The sequence below is a fragment of the Salvia splendens genome, chromosome 9, assembly GCF_004379255.2.
Source record: "Salvia splendens isolate huo1 chromosome 9, SspV2, whole genome shotgun sequence".
Classification (NCBI taxonomy): Eukaryota; Viridiplantae; Streptophyta; class Magnoliopsida; order Lamiales; family Lamiaceae; genus Salvia; species Salvia splendens.
The window spans coordinates 30,750,696-30,775,087 of NC_056040.1; the positions used below are offsets into that span (position 1 = coordinate 30,750,696).

General features: G+C 41.8%; 2 protein-coding genes across 2 annotated transcripts; both read right to left on the reverse strand.

Moving 5' to 3' along the window:
- Positions 1 to 6,307: 6,307 nt before the first annotated feature.
- Positions 6,308 to 7,967, reverse strand: LOC121748330 (UDP-glucuronate 4-epimerase 1-like). Its single transcript, XM_042142618.1, has one exon. It carries the CDS (start codon positions 7,659 to 7,661, stop codon positions 6,393 to 6,395), a length of 1,269 nt encoding a protein of 422 aa, XP_041998552.1. The 5' UTR covers positions 7,662 to 7,967; the 3' UTR covers positions 6,308 to 6,392.
- Positions 7,968 to 21,472: 13,505 nt separating this feature from the next.
- Positions 21,473 to 22,184, reverse strand: LOC121747609 (glycine-rich protein 5-like). The gene has a single exon (XM_042141677.1). It carries the CDS (start codon positions 22,138 to 22,140, stop codon positions 21,718 to 21,720), a length of 423 nt encoding a protein of 140 aa, XP_041997611.1. The 5' UTR covers positions 22,141 to 22,184; the 3' UTR covers positions 21,473 to 21,717.
- Positions 22,185 to 24,392: the final 2,208 nt, after the last annotated feature.

Here is a 24,392-nt window from a genome sequence, read left to right on the forward strand (position 1 = left end):
GGCGCACGGCTAGGCGGTGCGCTAGGCGCTATTGTGGATGCTCTAAATATTTGTTGATCATGAATCGGAGCTTAGTTAGCAATGAAAATTCTTTGGCCAAAGCTCATGATGTATGTATTTATTCATTATTTATGATATTGGTTCACGTGTAAAATGTATGCTTGTTTATTATACATATTCTATTTTCTTTAAATCATGTATGATTATGTGTGTTCATAGAGATTCAATATTTTATAGGGTATCGTTACAAAGTTTGTGAAATATTAATCCCTTGTTTGTACTGTTATCTATATCATGAACGCAGTCGTCATAAAGCTAAGAAGAAGGTTTGATTCTAGTAAGTTAATCGAACTTCAGTTTATTAATATTCCTAATTTCATTTGAGGTTAATGTCACAATTAAGAACGCTGGAAATGGTTTGGAATCGTTCACATACCACATATGAATTCGACTATTATTTGTCATTGCTTAACTGTTTATTCTCTTTCTCTTTTCTATTGTTAAAGTCAATTTGTTGGAGATTTATTTAATGGCGGACGCTTATTCATCCGTTCGTGTGACTTTTATATGTCTCCTTATTCACTAAAGTGCCTAGGTGTGACTTTTTACTATTACAAAATTATCTATCCATCATTGTATTAACATCTGTATCTATAAGAATATAGTATACTCTTGGTGAATGATGAGTAACAAGCAAGTCTTTAATACGTATTTGTCGAATAAACTAACAATTATAACCAATAGCACTTAGCTTATGTTTCATATTAAACAAAAAATTATCTCATATTCCCTTTACTTATGAAGATTGTACAACAATTGCCTTATTAAATGTAATGCACATAAAGGCTAAAGAGTATAGTAATTTTTTTTAACACTCATTCCAATTTATCTTGACAATACCCTTATATGTTCTTGATTAAAGCATTTCTTTATCAATTAATACGTACCTAATATTTTATTAAACGTTACAATCTAAATTGAATTGACGAAGAGAATAAAAAGTTAGTGAAAACTAGATACTTTTAGGATGACAAAGTTGCTCCCTCCGTCACTTAATATATGTCCCACTTTGATTCGACACAAATTAAAAAAATGTAAAAGAAATTTAATTTAAAAAGTTAACGGTATGTAGGTACTACTCCCTCCGTCCCTAATGAATATGCACTTTGGGTTCAATACAAGTTTTAATGCAAAATTGGTAAAGTAAGAGAGAGGTAGAGAGAAAAAGTAATTAAAGTATTATTAGTAGAAAATGGGTCTCACCTCATTAGAGAGAAAAGAAATTCTAAATTTGGAAAGTTCATATTCTTATAGGATGTACTAAAAAGAAAAGAGTGCATATTCTTATGGGATAGAGGAGTACTATTTATTACGGGATGGACTCACGGACCAAAATGAAAAACAAAAAGGCACCATGATGATTAAATAAGAGCATCCACAATGGCGGCGAGCGGACCGGCTAGCCGATCCCCGGCGCTAGCCAGTCCGCTCGCCGAACCATTGTAACCGGCTAGCCGAATTTTGGCGAAAAAATTGGCGAACGCACGCCGATTTCCGAGCGCTGGCCGCCATTGTAGGCTCCGGATCAACGAGCGGATTTTTATTTATTTATTTAATTTTCGAAACACTATATATATGCGATTTGCACGTCATTTTCATTTGCACCGCTTGTTTTAATGAGTATTCTCTCTATCTTAATTTCTGTACAAGAGCAACAACGCGAAATGAGTAGCGCGGGTGGTAGTAGTGGTGGGGATGCTGAGGCTATAATATAATTGAATTTTCCCGTATCTATGTCGTAAATTTAATTCCGTATTTTGTGTGATTATTAATTATTTGTTTTATATAATTTTGAGTGATGTGGTTAGGCTATTGCTAGGCTATTGCTGGGCTATTTGCTTGTTTTGATGATGTGTCAGGAGGATTTTTAGTGCTGATAATGTGGCAGGAGGAGTTTGTGGCTAGGCTATAGCTGAGTTATGACTGGGCTATTTTATCGTGGATGCTCTGAAAGCATAAAAAAGAATAATTGTGTAAGAGTTCATTGCAACAGAAAAGGGAAACAGGCCCGAAATACATAGAGGATAAAGCCCAGTAAGGAAGTGTCGGCAGAATACAGCCAAAAACAATTGTCCGTGTGTTGCTGTTGGGCCCATTTGAACGGCAAAAGTAGAGAGAGAGAGACAAGTGTCACGTGGTTGTTGGTCCCACAGCCTCTGTATCCGTATTTCACGCTCATCTCATTTCACCGCAATTACCTGTCATTTTAAATATCCTACTCCGTACCCTACTCTATTTACTAATCTACCCCTCTATACCAGAATTTATTTACCAGAATTTATTTTTCAGAATTTATTTTTGACTAAAGTCCCAAAATGGTCCTTAACATATTGCGTTTTTTTTGTCCAAAACATTATCTTTTGAATTATTCAGTCTCTCACATTTGAAATCGGATCACATTTGGTCCATTTTGGACGGTTCCGTCAAATTTTTGACGGTTTAATAACCTGGTCACAAATCCGTCACTAATCCGTCGCTAATTGGGAGAAACTGATCCGTCACAAATCCGTCAGTAATCCGTCATAAATCCGTCACTAATCCTCATCATACTATATTCGTTGCCAATCGACGCTACGTTAACATTTCATATGTAATTCTCATCATACTATATTCGTTGCCAATTGACGCAGCGTCCATAGCTCCACCGCTAGGACGACGGGGAGGGGATGGCGGAGGCCAGTGTCTGGGAACAAGACGGCGGCGATTGGAGGAGTGACCGGCCACTGCAGTTTGGTTTCAACTCAACAGAAAACGGGAGCTCAACCAACCGCTCGAAGAGGGATGGTCAACGCGGCAGTCCTCGCCGATTTCTTGGCGGTTGTTTTCACCGGGTTTGTGATTGCCGACGTTCTCATATTCGCCGGAGTTTCTGTGGTAGAGAGAAGATGGCTGTTGTTGCATCAGATTCGCCATTTCTTCCCACATCTACTACCCATATCCATATCCCTCTTTCCTTCAACTCAATTTTTTTCACCTTCCAAGAACATAAAATAAATTAAATTAAAACCACAATCAACATTCAACACTTCTCTCTCCTATCAATTTGTTGAACTAACAATAGTTCTTGAACAATTACAGAGGTGCTCTCGATTCCTCGTTTGATTTCAATTGAATTATGATATTGAAAGTAGCTCCAGCAGCTTCACTGCGGTGGCCGCCACCGTCACTCCCCCAATCACTGTCGTCTTGCTCCCAGACACTGGCCTACGCCATCCCCTCCCCGTCGTCGCGGCGGCGGAGCTATGGACGCTGCGTCGATTGGCAACGAATATAGTATGATGAGAATTACATATGAAATGTTAACGTAGTGTCGATTGGCAACGAATATAGTATGATGAGGATTAGTGACGGATTTTGTGACGGATTTGTAATGGATTTGTGACGGATTTATGACGGATCAGTTTCTCTCAATTAGTGATGGATTAGTGACGGATTTGTGACCCGGTAATTAAAACCGTCAAAAATTTGACCAAATGTGAGGGACCGAATAATTCAAAAGATAATATTTTGGACTAAAATAAAAAAACGCAATATGTTAAGGACTATTTTGGGACTTTAGTCTTTATTTTTCAGATGAAGCAACAAAAATATGGAGTACTATCTACGTCGTACTATGCAAATTGTTTTTAGTTTATCTACATTTTTTAAATTTTATCTTCTCAACTAATATAATTAATATTTTTTTAGAATTAAATATTTAATTTTTTCTATCTCTATTCAATATTTATATTCATCTTTATCTTTCTAATTAAATATAGTAATCAACAATTTTTAAAATTTCCTATAGACTAAAAAATATATCATCTTAGTTGGTAATTAATACAATTAATTATTTTTTTACAATTAAATATTCAGTTTCTTCTGTCTTCATTTAATATTTATATCTATCTTTATATTTCAATTAAACATATTAATCAACAACTTCTAAAATTTCGCACAGATTAAAAAATGTGTCATCTTAGCCTGGACGGCGAGAGTATTAATGTTTATGGTTTACCTCATTCGCCACTAGATTTCATAGCATCCGTGTAATGCATTGGATTCAATCTATTAATTTACATAATATATTTATATTTCAATGTGTAATATGAAAAGCTAGAATTATATTTCCATGTCTTGTAGAAAAATAAAATTCTATTTTAGGAAAATTTGTAGGAATACCACGGACGACGGTCTAAGAACATAGTGACATAGGTTATAAAAATAGCATTTGTACCTCACAGTCATAAATTATCTTTAATATGAAGCCCTTCTAGAATTAAGTTTCAGGGCATCCGCAATGGGCGGACGATGGCGCCATCCATCATCCGCACCCATTGCAGGTGCGCGCCATAGGGCGCGGACGATAGTCGCGCCCTATACTTCGGTCGCGGAAGATAGCGCGGACGATGACCATCGTCCGCCCCATTGTGGAGGTCGCGGACGATGGCACGCTGTTTCGTTTTTTTTATAAATACTGTTCATTTGTAACATTTCATTTCACTCGATTTCATTTTCGAAACTTACATTTACATAATTACTACGAAATGGATTCAAGCCCCAATAGTCCTACGTTTAGCGCAGGGGCGCATTGGCCGGGTACAGAACCCGGCGATTATCGTTCGTTCGACACCAACACGCATTACGATCCCGATTTCAGTACGGAATCGTATGGGTTGTCTGACATGGAGCCGTCTCCGCACCGCCCAACCGCAGCGGCCGATCCCGACCCCGCCGCGACCGCTTCCGCCCTAGCCAGAAAGAAGCGGAACCGGCAGCGGGCGCAGAAGTTGCCGCCTCCCGGTGATTGCGATGAGTACGCCCCCGGCCGTACGGACTACAACGACGACGAAACTCTCACTTTGGCCCGGTGTTGGGTAGATATATCGGAAGATCCGATATTCGCGAACAACCAGCCACAGAGCGCATACTGGGAACGCATCGCGGACCTCTACAATTCAGTCAAGCCGCCGACCGCGTACAAGCGCAAGCGTGAGCAATTCCGCAAGCACTGGGATCAAGTCAAGAAGCAAGTGAACTTGTACGCGGCGGAGTTCGAGAAGTTCACACGGTCACAGGGGAGCGACGAGAGCTTGAGCGACGTGCGCGCTAAAGCGCTGTTGTCGTACCGGTCGATGTACGGCGACTTCAAGCACGAGGCCATCTGGGCGCTCTTGAGGGACAAGCAGAAGTTCCAAGGTGGAATTCTGCACACTGGTGCGCCGAAGAGGACGAAGACCACTGAAGCTGGTGATTACACGAGCAGCGGCAGCGGCAATCACCCGGTTGACCTCAACCGGACGTACGTGGATGAAGGGAGTTCCGGCACACCGGTGTCCGTCCGGCGTCCTCCCGGCGTCAAGGCTGCGAAGGCCAAGGGGAAGGCGACCGCGACCTCATCGTCGACCGCTGCAACCCAAGCTCCTGTCCCGGTAGAGCTCCCGACCCAGACGGCCACCGCGTTTGAGTCGTTAGCAACAACGTCGATGGCAAGGACGATGTTGCAGACGCACAGGGCCCTCAAGAAGTGTACTGACCCCGACGAAGCCGTATATCTCCGGGCGTTACTCGATGAGCTGCGTCGGAAGTTGGGAATTGGTCCGACTTAGTTTTTTTTTTATTAGTTCAATGATGTAACTTTTTTTATTAAAACTTCATCGTTTGTTATTTAGACCGTTTTTTATTTACTCGTTACTTGTTATTTGAAAACAGTTAAATTAATTAAACAAAACAATAAAATAATGATGTGGCACGACATAGGGCGCACCTTAGGGCGCCCCACTACAGGTGGGGAGGTAGTAGGATAAAACTGCTGACGTGGCGCGCCATAGGCGCGCCTTAGAGCGCCCCATTGCTAATGCTTTCATTTCAATATTAATAAGGTACCCATTACCTTCTAGAAAATTGCAGGGGCTCTCATTTAGCAATGCTTAAACTCGAAAAAGACTAATAAAGCGTTATATTTTAGCTAAATCGATAATGGTATAGTCATCAACGTATATTTATAATTTAAATAAATTATTAATTACTCCATATTCTCCATATTTGTTGCCTCGCCCATTATCATAACCGTCCATTCAACTCACAAAATAAAATGAAAGAAGCGATATGAATCGTACAAACAATAATGAGTATATTTGGGTGAAAAGCAACCGTGATCGACATACTCATTTGCGAAACAACCAACACTTATTATTATATTAAATTTGGACGAAAGCGATATGAAAAGCTCATGATGTTTTTAACAAAAAAAAAAGATAAAATACAATTCCTCAAAAAGAAAATAATAGTATCCATTTCCCATGTATTTTTGTCCTTTAACAAAAAAATCCCTAAAAAAACATGAAAAACAACTATACAGACTTGGCGTGATTGTAACCATAATAAGATAAGTACCATTTGACGAACTTCTTGAGACCCGTTTGCAAATCGGTTGTCGGGTTGTACCCGAATTCGCTCCGGGCGTAGCTTATATTCGCGTGCGTGAACGGAACGTCGCCGTTTCCAGGCATATCAACCAAATTCTTCTTCGCCTTCACCTTCAATTGCTTCTCCAATATCCCCACCATCATCGGCACCGTCACGGGCGAAGTATTGCCGAGATTGAATATCCTGAACTGCGCCGGGCCCCGCTTCTTCCCCCCCGATCCCGTGCTCTTCTTCGCCGTGTCCAACGATCCGATGCACCCCTTCACAATGTCGTCGATGTAGGTGAAATCCCTAGCTAAATCGGCGTGGTTTTTGCCGCGGTAGACGGTGATTGGCTTCCCTTGGAGGATGTTGCGGGTGAAGGAGAAGTAGGCCATGTCGGGCCTCCCCCAGGGGCCGTACACTGTGAAGAATCGGAGGCCGGTGATTGAGAGGCCGTAGATGTGGTTGTATGTGTGTGTGATTTCCTCTCCGGCTTTTTTGGTGGCGGCGTAGAGAGAGGCGGGTTTATCGGTGCGGTCAGATTCGGAAAAGGGGGATTTCTCGTTTAAGCCGTAGACGGAGCTGGAGCTAGCCCACACGACGGAGGGTTGGGGGTTAGCGGACTTGGAAGCTTCTAGAAGCGTGACGAGGCCGGCGATGTTGCTGTGGATGTACGAATGCGGATTCTCCATCGCGTAGCGGACGCCGGCCTGGGCGGCGAGGTGCATGACGTGGCTGAATTGGACGAGATCGAAGAGCTTGGCGAGCAATTTTGCATCGTTGACGTCGCCTTCCACGATGAAGACGCCGTGGGCGGTGAGGAGATCTCGGCGTGATTTTTTGAGAGCGGGATCGTAGTAATTGTTGAAATTGTCGAGGCCGACCACGCCGTCGCCGCGCTTCTTCAGGGCGAGGGAGACGTGGGAGCCGACGAAGCCGGCGGCGCCGGTGACGAGGACGGAGAAGCCGTTGGAGCGGCGGATCTGGGCGGAGGAGCGGACGTGGTTGTCCCAGTGGATCCGGAAGTACTTGCTGCCGGAGTCGACGAAGGATTGGAAGCTGAGATAGGCCGCGGTGAGGGCGACGAGAAAGAGCGCCCACAGGAAGAGGGTGCTGGTGGAGCGGTGGGGCTGGCGGTGGTGCGATTTATCCTTGAATTTCCCCGGAGTGGAGGGGAGAAAGAGCTCCTCAATGGACGACTTGGAAGGCATCTCCTATTATTATTTGACAATCGAAGCAAGCTTGATTAAAGGATTGGAGGTCTCTCCTCTCTTCTCTCTGGAAATTGAATTCTGTGAGAGAGAGGGAGAGAGCCAATGGGAAATGGAGGAAACAGATGCAGAGAAATTGGGTTACATCTGCTAATTCTGTAGAAATGGAGAAGGGAATATATAGAAATGAAGACTGTGCCATTTTTTTAGAGGGAGAGAGAATGTGAGCAATGAGTGGTCACTGGGTATTTGCCTATTTTTCGAGTGAATTACATAAATGTGAGGTTAGATTAACAACACTAGATTTGGTAACTTTCTTAATTTACGGTTTGCATTTCATGCTTTATTGTATAAATCTTATTATTAATATGTTAAATACTTCCTCCATCCCTCATAATTTGTCACACCATTTGACCCGATATGAGTTTTAAGAAATGTAATAGAAAGTGAGTTGAAAAAGTTAGTGACTTGTAGGTCATACTTTTATATATTAGTTTTATAATAAAATATGGGTTATAATGAATTAGTGCAATATGAGTTCCACTGCAAAAAAATGATAAAAGTGAAAGGTGATAAATTTTTAGGAACAGACAGAAATGGAAATAAGTGACAAATTTTCAGGGATGGAGAAAGTATTAAATATCGCACTCAAAATCAAATGATATATTATATAATAGGATTGACAATTTTCGGCACGAAGCAAACATGCAAAGATTAATAAATTTATGTCAAGCTTTAGAGCATCCACAATGGTGGTGGGAGTGAAGGCCGCCGTCCGTGCCAGCGGCGAGGACGAGGACCGCCGACGCTGCGCTTGCCCCGCTGGCACGGCGCTGCTCGATGCATCGAGCAGTGCCGTGCCAGCGAGCAGGCGACGTGGCGGCTTATGATTGGGCAACGGCATAGCCGTTGCCTTTGAATTATTTTTTTTAAAAAAATCGTTTTTAAATTATATAAAATGATTAAAATTTTTTTTTTCCAAATCCCAAAAATATGGCCGTTTTTTTCCCGTTTTTTCTGAATTTTTTTGAGTTTTTTAATAATTTTTTTCCCCCCAAAATCATCTATAAATACACACATTCATCATCCATTTATCACATCAATTCATCTCCCATTCATCTCTCATTCTTAAAATTATCATACAAACTATCAACACATTCATCCCTCATTCAAAACCTCAAATGGATTTCACCCATATTATGGCGGAAGCGGAACGCGAAGAACAAGAATACTACGAACAACATCGTGCCGCTTACGAAGCATATGTCGCGGCGAATACCCCCGCTCCTCCTCCTCCTCAACGAACCAGATCAAATCGGCGCTACATCCATCGTGACCGGGAGGGAGCCCACGAAAGGCTCGTTGCCGACTACTTTGCCGACCAGCCACGGTTTCCGGCAGATTACTTCAGGCGTTGTTTTCGCATGTCAAAGCGCTTGTTCATGCGAATTGTCAACACATTGTCCGCACGTGTTGAATTCTTCCAAACAGGTCAAGATGCAGCCGGCCGGCAAAGTATCACGCCGTTGCAGAAGTGTACGTGTGTCATCCGACAACTCGCTACTGGGCAAACGACCGACATCTTCGACGAGTATTTGCATATCGGTGAGTCCACTAGAATCCTTTGTCTAAAGAATTTTTGCGAGGGCGTTCGTTCAGCTTTCGGGGATGAATTCCTTCGGGCACCCAGCACCGATGGTTGCCAACGGTTGCTGCGTCTTCACGAATCAGTCCATGGCTTCCCCGGAATGCTTGGCAGCATTGACTGCATGCATTGGAGGTGGAAGAATTGCCCGAATGTTTGGAGGGGGCAACACTTAAGCGGTCACAAAGGCGGCGGCCCAACACTTATCCTTGAAGCGGTCGCCGACTACCGCCTATAGATTTGGCATGCATATTTCGGCGTTGCCGGAGCTAACAACGACTTGAACGTGCTCTATTCTTCACCACTCTTCAATGATGTGATGAATGGTGTAGCACCGGCGATCGACTTCACCATCAACGGAAATACATACCACATGGGTTACTATCTCGCCGATGGTATCTACCCAAGGTGGTCGACGTTCGTGAAGACGCTCCACAACCCGCACGACCCGAGGCGGGTTCTTTTTGCGCAGAGTCAAGAGTCCGCGCGGAAAGACGTTGAAAGAGCCTTCGGGGTCCTTCAAGCCCGATTTAACATTATGAAGGCCCCAGCTCGGCTGTGGTACGTGAATAATATCGCCGACATCATGTTCACGTGTATTATCTTACACAACATGATTATAGCCGACGAAGGGCCAAGGGCGGCTAGCTTCTACGACGAGGATGAAGCCGGAAGCTCAACAGCGAGGTCTCCCCCACGCCGAGGTGAGCATACGACGGTTGGCCAGAGGATCGAGACAAGGCACACAATGCGCGATACCCGAACCCACATTCAGCTACAAGAAGACCTAATCAAACACATGTGGGCAAAATTCGGCAACGAGTAGTGGTTTTTTAATTTTTAGTATTTTAGTTATGTAATTTTTAATTTTTAGGATTTTAATTATGTCGTTTTTTATTTTATTTGTCATTTGTAATATTATTTATGTTTTTTTAATGAATTTTAGTATTATGGAAATGTTTATGTTTAATTGAATATTAAATTAATTGTGGTCGTCCTTGCGGAAGAGCACAGTTTTGGGTGTTGTGCTCTTGCCAGAGAGCAGGCATGAATAGTACCGCCCGGGCCCATAACCGTGCCGCTGGCAAGAGCACGATTGTGGATGCTCTTATTCGTTTTGTCCCCTTATCTGCTTGACACCGTAGAATTTCTGGTTGGATTGATGTTGGATTGAGTTGGGTTCGGGTAGCCCACTAAATTGTACTCTTTCCTTCGTCCACTAATAGCAATCTTGTTTTTTTTTGTTTGTCCGTGAATAGAAATATCGGTTCATAATTACTATAAATGGTAAAAAAGACTGCACCCCACTCACAAGAGTATTTAAAATTTATTTTAAAAAAATTATTGAGAAAACAGGAAATTATGACATTCTTTTGAACACTAGAACCATCTACTTTTTTGTTTTATTTTATTTTTATTTTGCCTAATTGAGAATTGGACAATGAAACAAGTACAAAGACGAGACAAACACAATTCAATTAAACACTTTATTCATTCGGGTTTGGTTGTGCCATAAGGCCATCCGCAATGCTGTCACTTATCCGTCCTTTAACCGTTCCTTAAATTACTATTCATGGGCCCACTGTAGTTTTTTACTCCATCTCTTAACTAAGAGACAGAACCTGCAACCCTTTAACCGTCCCTTAAATTACTATTCATTCAATTTCATTTTTTATTTTTATTTCCAACCAAATTCAATTAATAAAAACACACTTCATTAAATAAAATAAACTTACAACATTAAAATTCGTAAAAAAACATTATTTAATAATTTCCTAAAAAATAAAAAATACATAATTTAATAAGAGCATCCACTACGCGTCCCGCGCGCGGCTCGCGTTCCGTCCCGGAGGGACGGTTCCGCCGCGGGACGCGTTGCAACGTTCGTCCGGTCCCGTAGCCCATCCCCAGCCCGTCCCGTAGCCCGTATCCGCGAGACAAGGGACGCGCCGGCCCGTCACGCGCCCGGGCGACATGGCGCGCCCCCGATGCATGCGTGACGCCCACTCGCTGGCCCGCGAGTGGGCGTCGTCACGGATGACGCAATAATTCATTTTTTTAAAAAAATTCGAATTTTAATAAAAAAAAAAAATTATTTTTCAAACGGTAATGTTACCGTTAAATTTTTTTTATTTATTTACTCTATAAATAATCCTATTTCATACTCATTTCACACACAAACACACATCTATTCCTCTCAAATCCTCTCTATAACCACTCCAATTTCATCTTAAATCAACTCAAACAAATGGATCCTTTTGAGCAAATGAGTCAACTAATGGAACAATCACTTGAAGAAGATCGATGCCGAGAGGCGGAGGAAGCCGCGCCGCCTCCACGACGCTCCCGGACATATATCCATCGCAACCGGGAGGAAGCCGCCGCAAGGTTAGTACGCGACTACTTCTGCGATAACCCGATTTGGAGAGAAACCTGCTTCCGTCGCCGTTTCCGCATGTGTAAACCGCTATTTCTCCACATCGCGAATACTTTGGCGGCCCGGGAAGAGTTCTTCCGAGAAGGGTTCGACGCGGTCGGGCGTCCCAGCCACACGACGCAGCAGAAATGTACTGCAGCAATCCGTCAGCTTGCGACTGGACAAACGGCCGACATGTTCGACGAATACCTCCACATCGGAGACACCACTGGGCGCATGTGCTTGCTCAAATTCTGCAAAGGCGTCCGGGCAGCCTTTACCGACGAAAGCATGATCGATTGTCAGTTCCTCCTCGACCTGCACGAACAAGTGCACGGATTCCCCGGGATGCTTGGCAGTGTCGATTGCATGCACTGGCAATGGAAGAATTGCCCGGTGGCTTGGAGGGGGTCCTACACGAGCGGCCACAAAGGCACCCACCAAACCGTTGTACTCGAGGCCGTTGCCGACTACCAGCTTTGGATCTGGCACGCGTACTTCGGGGTCCCTGGATCGAACAACGACATAAACGTGCTCCACCAGTCCGACCTCTTTACCGAAGTTTTGTATGGTAAAGCGCCGGCCATCAACTTCGTCGCCAACAACCGGCTGTATAAAATGGGGTACTATCTCGCCGACGACATCTACCCGAAGTGGCCGACCTTCGTGAAGACGTGCAACAGGCCTGCGAACCCAAAGCAGGCTCTTTTTGCGCAGAAGCAGGAGGCTACTCGCAAGGATGTGGAGAGGGCGTTCGGGGTTCTCCAAGCGCGCCTCAACATCATCAAAGCCCCGGCTCGTTCGTGGTTCATGGAGAGCATGGTCGACATCATGTATACGTGCATAATCTTGCACAACATGATTGTCCAAGACGAAGGACCCGAGGCGGGAAATTGGTTCGACCCCGAATCCCCCGGAAGCTCAACCACAAGTAGTCCGCCGCGAAGTGGAGCGCATCCGTCAATACAAGAACGGTTGTCTATTCGGGCAAGGACACGCGACTCTAGCGCCCAAGCCCAACTCCAAGAGGATCTAATTGAGCACATTTGGGAAAAATTTGGCAGTCTTTTGTGATCCACTTCCTTATTAACACCCGTCTCCCCATACGACGTCAAATATGGCCTAATACCAGGCCCAATGGTTCGTTTTCCTCCAGAAACAGTTGCCTCAACAGAATATAAGACGTGTCGGGAATCAGCGGCTTCCATTGTGTGTTGTCCTGATGGGTCCCAACAAGAATATTGTCGCGGTGTTGGCGACGACTGTTCATAAGGGGGCACACCATAGGGCTGTTCATGGGTCGCATTTCCCCATGATTGGCACTGGTCGGGAGTGTCCCAACAAGTAGGCATGCGGGTATGCACAAGCTTCAATTGTTGAAACGGTAAAGGCGTGTACTGTGGCGGTGGCTCCGGCAGTGGCGGAGCGCGAATCTCTTCAACACGATGACCTTGCGTTCGGAATGGCGGATCCCAGCAGGTTGGACGACGCTTGGGCGGTGGTCTATACACTGCTCTTGACGCCTGCAATTTTGTCAAACGTCGATCAATTTCTTCAAAACGTGATTCCAACCTGGAGGTAGCGGCATCCAATAGGTCGATCAATTGTTCATAATGCTCCATATTGGTGTTGTGTGGTGGCTGCCTGTAGGTGTGTTGATGTGGCATCTCAAGTCGAGAAGGCGATTCTCGGAGATGTGGTAGCTGTGGTGGATCATAGGGTTGGAAATCCATGAGTCTTCGGTTACTGGGAGGATCCCAATTGGTGGGGCGGCAGGTCTGGACCGACTCCATTCGGTGAGGCGGTCATGAGGCGGTCGGGATAGCTGCTGTCGATCCAGGATGTATTGTGCACTGTGCCCAACGCCAGCGTAGCTGCGTGACACATGGTTGTGGTCGAATTGGCGATGATAGTTGTAGGACATGATAATAGAACTCGGAGGATGAGATCACTTCGACGCGGCGCACGGGAATCCTTCCCGTCAGGCGTTGGAGAAGTAAGGTTGTCCAACGGCTAGAGCTCGGCGAACAGGCTGGGCTCGACAACTAAAGCAATTGCTGTGCGCGGAATGTTTTCCGTCGGGCAGTGGTATAGCTTTGATTCTAGAAGGTGGGAGGGTGAGAGCTGGATGAAAGCACCAGTTGTTAAGGACCTAAATCCCTAACGTTCGGTAGAACGGAGAACAACTATGAAGAGATAAATCCGGTGCCCGTGAGGGTCGGCGGAGGATGAATCTCGGTGGCTGTGCGCGGGTTCCAACCCGTCGGGCAACGACTGCAGATCAGATATACGTTTCGGCTGTGCGTGGTGAGATTCCGTCGGGCAGCATGTGGCGTAGGTATTAAGGATTCAACGTATTATGCAAGGGACTTGGCCAAAATCATATATTCATTGAATGATTAAAATGATAACATCCTCTCCTATTTATAATACTAGAATACTACTACCCTAACTTATTTAATACGAAAACAAAGATATGGAAAATATACTATGAATAAAAAAGACAACTAAATAAAAGATATGGAAGATATGGGAAGATATGGCAATGTCTCGTATCACTCCTCCACCACCCGATCTACCTCCACCACCACCTCCCGATCCTGCTCTTGATCCAGCAGAAGAGCCTGCTGACGAGCCCGAACCACCACCACCACCACCACCACCACGTGAACTTGAACTCGAACTTGAGCTTGAACTAGAACTCGAGCTAGACCCCCCAGCCGAGCCGGACCCTGCACCGGCTCCGGAACCACTGCCACTACCTCCCAACCCAATGCCAATTCCAGTACAATTAAAAATGGCTATTAAACTGAATGATGGTTATTTGATGCCATAGATTCGAGAGAATATGTTATACATTAAGGGGGTGTTCGGTTGGCAAGATTAAATCTCACGATTAAATATGTATCATGTTTGGTTCATAAGATTAAATCTCACAACTTAATTCTAGATGGATAGTCTCATGATATTAGTCATGGCAACCGAACGCCACCTAAGTGTATGTTTTGAATCTTGTTGTGCACGGCATCATAGGTTTTGGATATTTTTTAATTGATGAATTGTCAATTCATATTTGTATGCTCACTACCGAGAATCAATGGTTTCCATGTTTGAAATATTTGTTCCCATATTGATTCTATTTATCTATATGGAATTGATTTGGGTATATTGATTGTGTATACTGTATGTAAATTAAGTTTGAATATATGTATGGGTGAATTGATATTTCAATTAAATGTTTCATGATTATGAATCTATCGAGACGGTGGAATAAATGATTACATAATTCAATTTATGTTTTAATGTATACAATCATGATTATATTATATTTATTCTGCCATCACCAAAGTGAGGCAAAATAAGTAAAGTATATAATTTTCCAATAAAGAGACAATCAAAACATAATTATTTAATTTGATAAGTGTACGTAATTAGTCAAGAGAATTAAATCCATAAAGGCGTAAATAATTAATACTCCCATAATATTAGGCATATGAATTCATTAGTCAAATTACACATGAATAATTGAATCAACAAATCTTGAATTTATAATATGCTGATCATATTAAAATAATCGATTCAATCCATAATAATTTATCAAAAAATAAATTCAAAAAAATGGTTTCAATAATACGAAAATACATGAGTTCTCAACCATGCTCTGATACCACATGTAGGAAATTATTTATCATAATATTCAAGAATGCATAATTGAATATGAATAAAACAAGATCTTTGAACATCATGTATTTCATGTATTAACCATAAACATAATGGATCGGAAACTTACCTATATGATCCATAGCGGAAGCGATTGGGGAAGACGGAGAGAACTTCCTCGGACTTTGGTGTAGTGGCAGAACTCCAAGGATTTGTTTCTCTCTCTTTCTCTCGTTTATGTGTTCTCTGTAATGTGTGTGATTTGATGGGATCACTACACTTGTATTTATAGGCAGAGAAAGAACAAACCCTAATTATCAAACCTTAAAGCCCTTTCCATCAAAGTGACTACTTAATTTAGGACGTTTCTTTTTGACCAAGTAATACCAAAAATCAAATGAAATAATTGATCACAATAATTTGATTTGTTAGTCAATACTACATCAAAACCAATTAAACCATAATATATGCATCCATTTTCTTTAATCAAAGGAATGAATATTCCTTCCACTTAATGACTACAATCAAATATGCATATATATATATACACTTATAATTATATATTCTCCTTTTCCTTACTTGTATACGAACATATATTTTGTCAATGTTAATGACTAATTTAGAGAATATATTATGGCTAATTTAATTATGAAAATTTAGGGAAACATCGCATTCCAATTATATATTAATAGCTAATTGATAGCTAATTAATTAGGGAAAGTGTATCTTATACCAAGTTTATGTATTTTATTAAAAATCCAACTCTATTTAAGATTCTATCATATGTCACATATGTGAGACATAAAACTTACATAGACCGCCCAAGTCGAGGCTTAGGTCTTTTCTCGCGACCCGGCTCTCGGAAACCGTTACTAGGGTGGCTAAGATTTGCATTGCTAAATAAATATATGGTTTCAAATTAGCCATTGTCACGCTAGGAGTTAACGAGTTGCGACTGATTGACACAATGTTACCGTTGTATTTATAGTTGCATATAGCTATCAATGGTGGCATTTGTTTATAATGTGTGTAATTAAAAGAATTTGTGGATGAGAAAAGTTAAGGTATGCAGTGGAATTTATGTTGGATTCCTCTTCTACTGGCCATTATCTTCAAATTTATGTTGGATTCCTCTTCTACTGGCCATTATCTTCAATATACTGTACTTCATCCATCCGTCCCATAGAAATAGACCATATTTTCTTTTTCGTCCATCCCATAAAAATAGTCTGTATCTATTTATGATAACTTTTTTCTCATTCTTTTTTTCTTTATCATTTATGAGCCACATCATCCACTATACAATTTCAACTATTTTTTTTCCTTTTATCTTACTTTATCAATTACACATTAAAGCCCGTGTCAACCCCAAATGACCTATTTCTATGTGACCAGGGAGTATATAGAATATAGATATTGCATGTCCAACTAAAGATAATTTATATAATATGATATCGCGCCATTTCACTACATTAGGATGCATACACACACACATTTACATGTATGTAAGCTTTGCGTATGGTGATATAGCGAATACACACAGAGCCACTTTGTTAAACAAAATGGAGTACTATATTAATACCGACGGCACCTTTCCTACATTACTCTTGAGACTGGTGGTGGTTTTGTTCTTGGACCTTATGGTATTATTCAAAGTGGAGCAAGTACTAGTGAATACATTGCCAAAAGATACATATATATTTAAAAGACATGCCATCACAATAACACACAAGTTTTATCTTAAAAGACCCGGGCTTACTAAATTTTTTGTGAGCTTAAAGTTCGTCGATAGACTAAATTCCGTCCCTCAATCTGCCAAATCTCAATATTCCATGTGTGCCGAGAAGATGGCCACCTTCCGTGGATACCTTGACTTTCCTACCCTCTCGATGACACGGTCCATTTATTTGTGCACACTAGTTCGAGCAGGGACTCTCCCTTTACTCCACGCATTCACCACGATCAGGGACTGTAATAACCACGATCTAGTTACCGGAACCTTATGAAATAGTTAAAGGGACGTGAAGCGATTTCCTTTACTAAAACGCTTAAAGTATGATAACGGTACAATTCTTATGTTCAATTTAAGATTTATACATAAGAAGAATCTGGAAATTATTTATGAAGTATCGAACAGAGATCGAATAAATGGAAACGCAACCGTTTATTTCCCTGGAGTAAACAAAATACAACGAAGTAGAATCCGAGCTATGCCGTAGGCTACAAAAAGGATAAAGTAATGATGAAGGAAAGAAGAATAAGTTACAAGGAGGTCGAGAAAGACGTCCTAGATTTTATTCTCGAGCTAAGACGCTCGACTACACTTATTAAAAAGGGACCGGCGGAGAGTAAAACAAAAGGGGCCTCTATTCTATTACAACACTAGGGACGCCGATTTAGGCCCTTCTTCAGGCCCGGTTTTGGCCCAATTATCGGACAGCCGTCGAGCCCGAGACGTCGAGGTGGCAGCCGTGTATAATCTGCCCCATTCCTGCAGATCATAGGTAGAACAAGCAAGGAAAACAAACACTTAAGATATTAAAGGAATTACCAATACATACTCAAAAAGGGAAGTGTGACATTACTTTTCAATGTTCGAGAATGAGAGTCACCCAAGAGGGCAAGGCCAGCCTACCACCCCTAAGTTCCCAGCCGGATTAGGCCTGCGATGGACCACACAAGGCTGACGAATCTCATATATGGACTGAAGTACTAAGCACTCACAAAGTGCCAAAAGCAGTTAAAGTGCGGCCAATAAAACAAGATCACAGCAGGCCAATCAGAGTCCTCACAAGTACACGAGTTGGACTATTTAAAGGCCCTCTCCACACATCGAACACCCCTTCCACATACTTGAACTTTTCACAACCAAAATTTTGAGAGTAAGAAAGCAACGAGTGGTGCAAATCCAGCAAGGGGGTCCCTTTCAAGACAACTGCAACTTGTAACAGGCAACACCTCTATGCATCATGTCTAGGCAAACACAGTAGATAGCCGAGATCAAGGACTGAGGATGAACGAATAACAGTAGCCTCAACAACCAACACATGCCCAAAAATATTCCATAGATTATTTCTTAAGCTTAATAACATCGACAGTAAGTCCCAGAACAATGATTCTTTCACACAAAGAGCAGAATTAGAACAGGGAAAGGAGTGTAGAGACTTAGCTACTAGAAGACGAGGGAGGCGGCGGGAGACTCCGAGCTTAGCCGACAGAGGAACGTATGGCGCCGGCAGAAGCTGTGAGCTACCTGCGAGGAAACGGCTACTCCGGCGGTGAAACGGCGGCCTCGGTGCGACGCCAGGTGCAGAGAGGCGACAGCTGGAAAACCGCCGCCTGTGCATGCCGGCGGTAGCGGTGCTTTCCGAAGAGGAGAGGGCGTCCACGGAGGCGGCTGCAAGAATTTCAGCCGAGCGGAAGAGAGGGGTAGAGGGTCTCCGATGACGCGAGACACCGAGGGAAATGCCGGCGGCGCAGGGTCGCTGCCCAGAGCGACGCACTGAACGGAGGAGAAGGAGGGAGCGGTGGATTTCCTGTTAGGGATTCTTTGATACGATCCCAGTACAGGAACCGCATCAGCCGGTCGAAGAGTCCGCACGCGAAGCCGAAGGGACGGAGGAGACGCCGACAATTATGGAGAGGGACATGCAGCCATCGATCGCGACAACCAAGGGAAGAAGAAACCGACGGCCGCCCGACTTGTTCGGAGATTACGTTCCAAAGTAGTATTAGGAATATTTATTTCCTTTTATTTGTTTCTTATTTTTGGATATTAGCTTATTTTGGTTATTTATTTATATTGAAGAGTCGAGCGTAATTATAAGCTCCGTTTCGGGTTTTCTTTGTTGGTTCTTTCCCGAGATGCATTAGGATTAGGAGTCGAACCAACCCTAGGGTCCTTAGTCTATAAATAGGGCTATGTTTATTAATTTACTCATCAATAAAATTCACGTTATTTTGCCCAACCGAGAAAGCTCATACTTCTAACCCTAGTTGCCGCTGCCCGACGGAGAATAGCCGCGCACAGCCTCAACTAGAAACTGCCGCCGATCCTGCTGCAGGACACCGGGAGAGTCTCTGATCGCCGAGCCAACCAGCCGCCGATCTCTGTTAAGGACTAAGACCTTAACATTCTTTCAGTTGATTTGGATAGAAAAGAATCTAACACATGGCTATTCTTGTAAAGATTTGAGAACACGGGGTGATTGAGCATGGTTCGGGACGAGCACGTGCATGAACGGGGAGCAAATCCAAGCACGGGTGTCCGGATGTTACAGATGATTAAGAAAATAAAAGTCCTACTTCTACGACATCGTTGCTTTCTACTGCAGCAAATACCATGTCAACTTCTCGACTAGCCCCGATAATCCATCTTCGCTAAATATTGGCACCTCGTCTGACAAGTGGAAAATTCGCACCCATGTCCAAGTTCTTCATGATATTATTTTCTAAGTCGAAAGTTTGTGGAAAAAAGTTAAGCTTTTAAAAGTTCAGCAATATTAGGCCATAATAACTAGCTAATATATGTAATTATATAAATGTTTTCAAAACTTATACTCCCTCCGTTCCCCATTAATTGTCCACTTTGGTCATTTTCATCCGTCTCCCATTAATTGTCCACTTTTACTTTTACCATAAATGGTAAGTAGGTCTCACATTACTCTAACTTATTTACTCACATTTTATAATAAAATCAATAAATAAAAGTGAGACCCATATTCCACTAACTTTTTAACCTACTTTATTTTACATTTTTTAAAACTCGTGTCAAAACCAAAATGAATAATTATGGAGGGACGGAGGGAGTAAGTTCTTAAGATATCACAACTTATAAGCTCTTAATGTCGAAATCTCTAAAATTCATGAATAAAACACATCCTATAAAACCAATAAATAAAAGTGAGACACATATTCCACTAACTTTTTAACCTACTTTCTTTTACATTTTTTAAAACTCGTGCCAAAACCAAAATGAATAATTAATGAGGGACGGAGGGAGTAAGTTCTTAAGATATCACAACTTATAAGCTCTTAATGTCGAAATCTCTAAAATTCATGAATAAAACACATCCTAACTCCCACATTGGATATCTGTTAAAATATCTCGTATAAACATATGGATATATCGATATAATGTACTTCCTCCGTCTCATTGATATCACACGTTTTATTCTGTTATACTCCGTACACAATATGACTTATTTATGTTTTATAAATAATAAAATAATTTAATTTCTTTCTCCAATTAATACATCAAACTACTTTTTGAATACTCCCTCCATTCCATGTTAATAGAGTCATTTTTCTATTTTGGGAAGCTCCAAGTTAATTGAGTCATTTTTATTTTTGGTAAAAAGTAATTATTCTTTTTATTTTATTCTCTCTCTATCTCTCTTACTTTATTATCTCTTACTTTTTTTCACCATCCATTTAGGTGGCGTTCGGTTGCCATGACTAATATCATGAGATTATCCATCTAAGATTAAGTTGTGGGATTATTTTAGTTGGAGGGGGAGACTATGACTAATTATCATGAGACTATCCATCTAGGATTAAGTTGAAGGGTTCAATCTTATGAACCAAACATGATACATATTTAATCATGAGATTTAATCTTGCCAACCGAACACCCCATTTAATATACTATTCTTAAACTCCGTGCCGAAAAGAAATGTCTCTATTAACAAGGAACGAAGGAGTATTCAACACTCATTTTCTCTCTTTAACTAAACACACTCGTTCTTTAACTAAACACACTCGTCCACATCTCGTTAAATCTCATGTCTACTACCAATAAATATGTTATTTTAGTTGTGACGAAATGAGTAAGACATTAATAGGGTGTTCGGTTTGCAAGATTGTATCCGAGATTAAATTTGTTGTGTGTTTAGTTCATGAGATTCAACCCCACAACTCAATCCTAGATGGATAATCACGGGATAATTAGTTATAGCTAACCCCTATGACTAAAATAATCTCACAACTCAATCCTAGATTGTATCTTGGTATTATTTTATCTTGCAAACCGAACACCACCTAAATATACCGTAAACCATAAAACAACAACAATAGTCATGAAAGTCTAAGTAAACCCAAAACATCACAATGTTTATTAGATGAAACCATACAAACACTGAAGCTGACAAGGTACAATCGTTACATAGCACATCTTTAATACAATGATAATGTACTTTCCACCACGACAAACAAACATCGGATTTATTGCTAATTTATCTTTTATTCATACATACATAAGATAATCAAGGCACTAGACGTAGTCTCAAACTTTCTATCCTTATTAATTTTTAGTTTACATAGATGATTTAAACCCTTTAGTCATGGCCACCCGATCCAGCTCGTGAGCCAGCACGCGATCCAGCGGATGACCCGGCTTCCGAACCAGCACCACCCGACCCAGACCCTGCTCGAGACCCTGCATGTGATCCGGCAGACGAGCCAGCTTCTGAGCCAGAGCCTCCGCCGTGTGACCTTGAGCTCGAGCTTGAACTAGAACTTGAGCTCGAGCTCGACCCACCACCACCCGAGCCAGAGCCCGCACCTGCCCCAGCTCCCGAGCCGCTGCCACCACCGCCGCCTCCCAAACCAACGCCTACGCCAGCACCCACGCCAACTCCAACACCACCACCTAAGTCCACCCCGAGGTCCTTTCTTGCGACTCGGGCTTCGGAAATCGCTGCAATTGTTGATAGAGTTAGCATTCCGGCAAGAAATAATGTACTCAATAATTTTGCCATGGTTTCTATTTCTTGTAATATTCTTGAACAAAGCTGTTTAGAGATTTTTGTGTTAATGAATTGATTGGGAAAACAAAAACCATGCTATTTATAGATGCGGAGGCTAAGGTTGTTACATAAATTAGTGGCTATATAAAATTAGAGAATATAGAGTTATAAGTATGATAGATCGACACGTTGCTCGATTAGGATAAATGGTGCCCCAACAACTCCACTAACAAAGTGGAGCTTGATTGCATGCATTTACGGTGTGAAGTTTTGAGATTAGGTAAAAAAGGTTTCACACAGTTTCTTAAAAAGATCAAAACTAACGAATTGTGAGAAGCTTCCCGATTTCTATTTACTCACGTTCAATTAGTAATGTGTTACGGATACTGGATACGAAAACAACTAGTGTGGGGTATATATATAGACTAAATGAACTTTCTTTCTTCACGGGATCTTTGGGCCGAGTTCTCCTGTTTGGTTTATATCATTGGTGCTTTCTTTGAGATCCCAAACGGCTCGGAATAGTAGCCGGGCAAAGAACTCGCCGTGATCAACGAGTACGTTTGGGGCAGACTCAGATTGGTGGCCACCTGGCCGGCAAAGAATCCGCTATGACCTCCTAACAGATTAGTCTTTTTGGCCGAGTTCTCTTATTTGATATGTATTACTTTAATGATTCAATTATTTTTGTTTTTCATCTTCTGTTTAACTAATTTATAAAATTTGTAGCGTTTTGGTGATGGAGAAGAATTTACATATTTCAGCTTCACGGCAATGTTGCCGGCCGGCCGCACTAGCGATCTACTTTGTGGACGTGTTATACAAAGAATAAAATATTTGAAAGGAGGTAGAATATGTTTTAATAAAATGCCATTAACAATTATAAGCTGCATCATTTTAATCTCACTTTTTTAATAATTATTTTACTGACATGTAAGTATTTGTGGCTAATATAAGTGCCTTGATTGTCAACCCAATATTTCTTGCTAGGTGCACGACAAAATGTAGTGGCAGAAGTATTGGTGGGATTTTCTATCGATAAAAAGTTAAAAGAACTGAATTCTCAAGCAAAGGCAGTAAAAATTGTCATGACTGTCGTCGCTGAGAGCAATCTCCAAGGGGAGAGGTAAAGTTATAAGTATAACTATCATATTTATCTTTTTTCATAAAAATCATTCTTCAATGATAGAAGTATTTGAGAAGACATTATATCTTTTCCCATTTTGAAGAGATATATTTACCTCTCCATCAATAGAGAGGTAAAATCTTATAACTATCATATTTGCCTTCTTTTCATAAAAAATCAATCTCCAAGGGAAAATGTATTTGAGAAAATATTATACTTTATGTATTTTAATGCATTTTATACTATTATTTTATTTTTTTAAAAAAATCATTTACCTTTCAATATACTTTTTTCCTTTGGAATGTGTTGTATTGATAAGGCTAATTTCATGCGTCGGTCTAGGGGTTTTATTTCGTGAAATTACTGGGTCTAACACACGATTTAAGCCAGGTGTGTGAAGGTTTTCGCTAGATCCAGGAAAAGAAAAGGACGCTTGCATGGTCCTAGGAAACTGGCGAAAAAGTGGACATTATGAAGGAAATTGCTTGACGGAGGAAGCCTCGGAGTTGAAGGGTAGAATAGGGATTTCTACGAAGACTCTAGAAGGCTATGTCCGCATCTATAAAAGGAAGAAGCATGCAAGCTGGAGGGATCTTCTCGGTGGAGACCTTGCTAACAGCCTGTAGCTTAGTCCATTCTCTTCACACTCTTGGGTTCTTTCGGTGGGAAATTCAGGGCACACTAGGGGGTTCACCTCTAGCTTTCGTACATTTTCGATCTGGTTGTAACACCGTCCTTCTTTAGGGCGAAGAAACAATTTACTTTCCGCTTTCGTTTCTGCTGAATTCGCCGAGCTTCGCTGTTCGAAGCTCGGTCCTCTTTTGTTTCTGGATATTTCTTACTTTTATGCAAGTTTAGTTTTCGTTTACGTCGATCGTGATGGTTACTGTTGTTTGATTGTGTTTACTTGAATTCTGGAGTTGGATTGTCGGAGTTGGTTGATTTCTGGATTATTGCAGGTTAATGGTTGAATCTGGGAGAATGGAGCTGGTTTGTGAATGAATCGGGGTTTTGTCTGGTTATTGTTGTGGAGTTGTTCGTGATTGTTGAAATTTGGCGGTGATCGGAGCAGATCTGTTAGAATCGGAGTTATGGAGTTGATTTCTGTTGATTGTTGAGTTTGGATTGCTTGGATCCG

Coding starts and splice junctions, on each gene's coding strand:
- LOC121748330 (XM_042142618.1), bottom strand. CDS start 7,661: ATGCCTTCCAAGTCGTCCATTGAGGAGCTCTTTCTCCCCTCCACTCCG.
- LOC121747609 (XM_042141677.1), bottom strand. CDS start 22,140: ATGGCAAAATTATTGAGTACATTATTTCTTGCCGGAATGCTAACTCTA.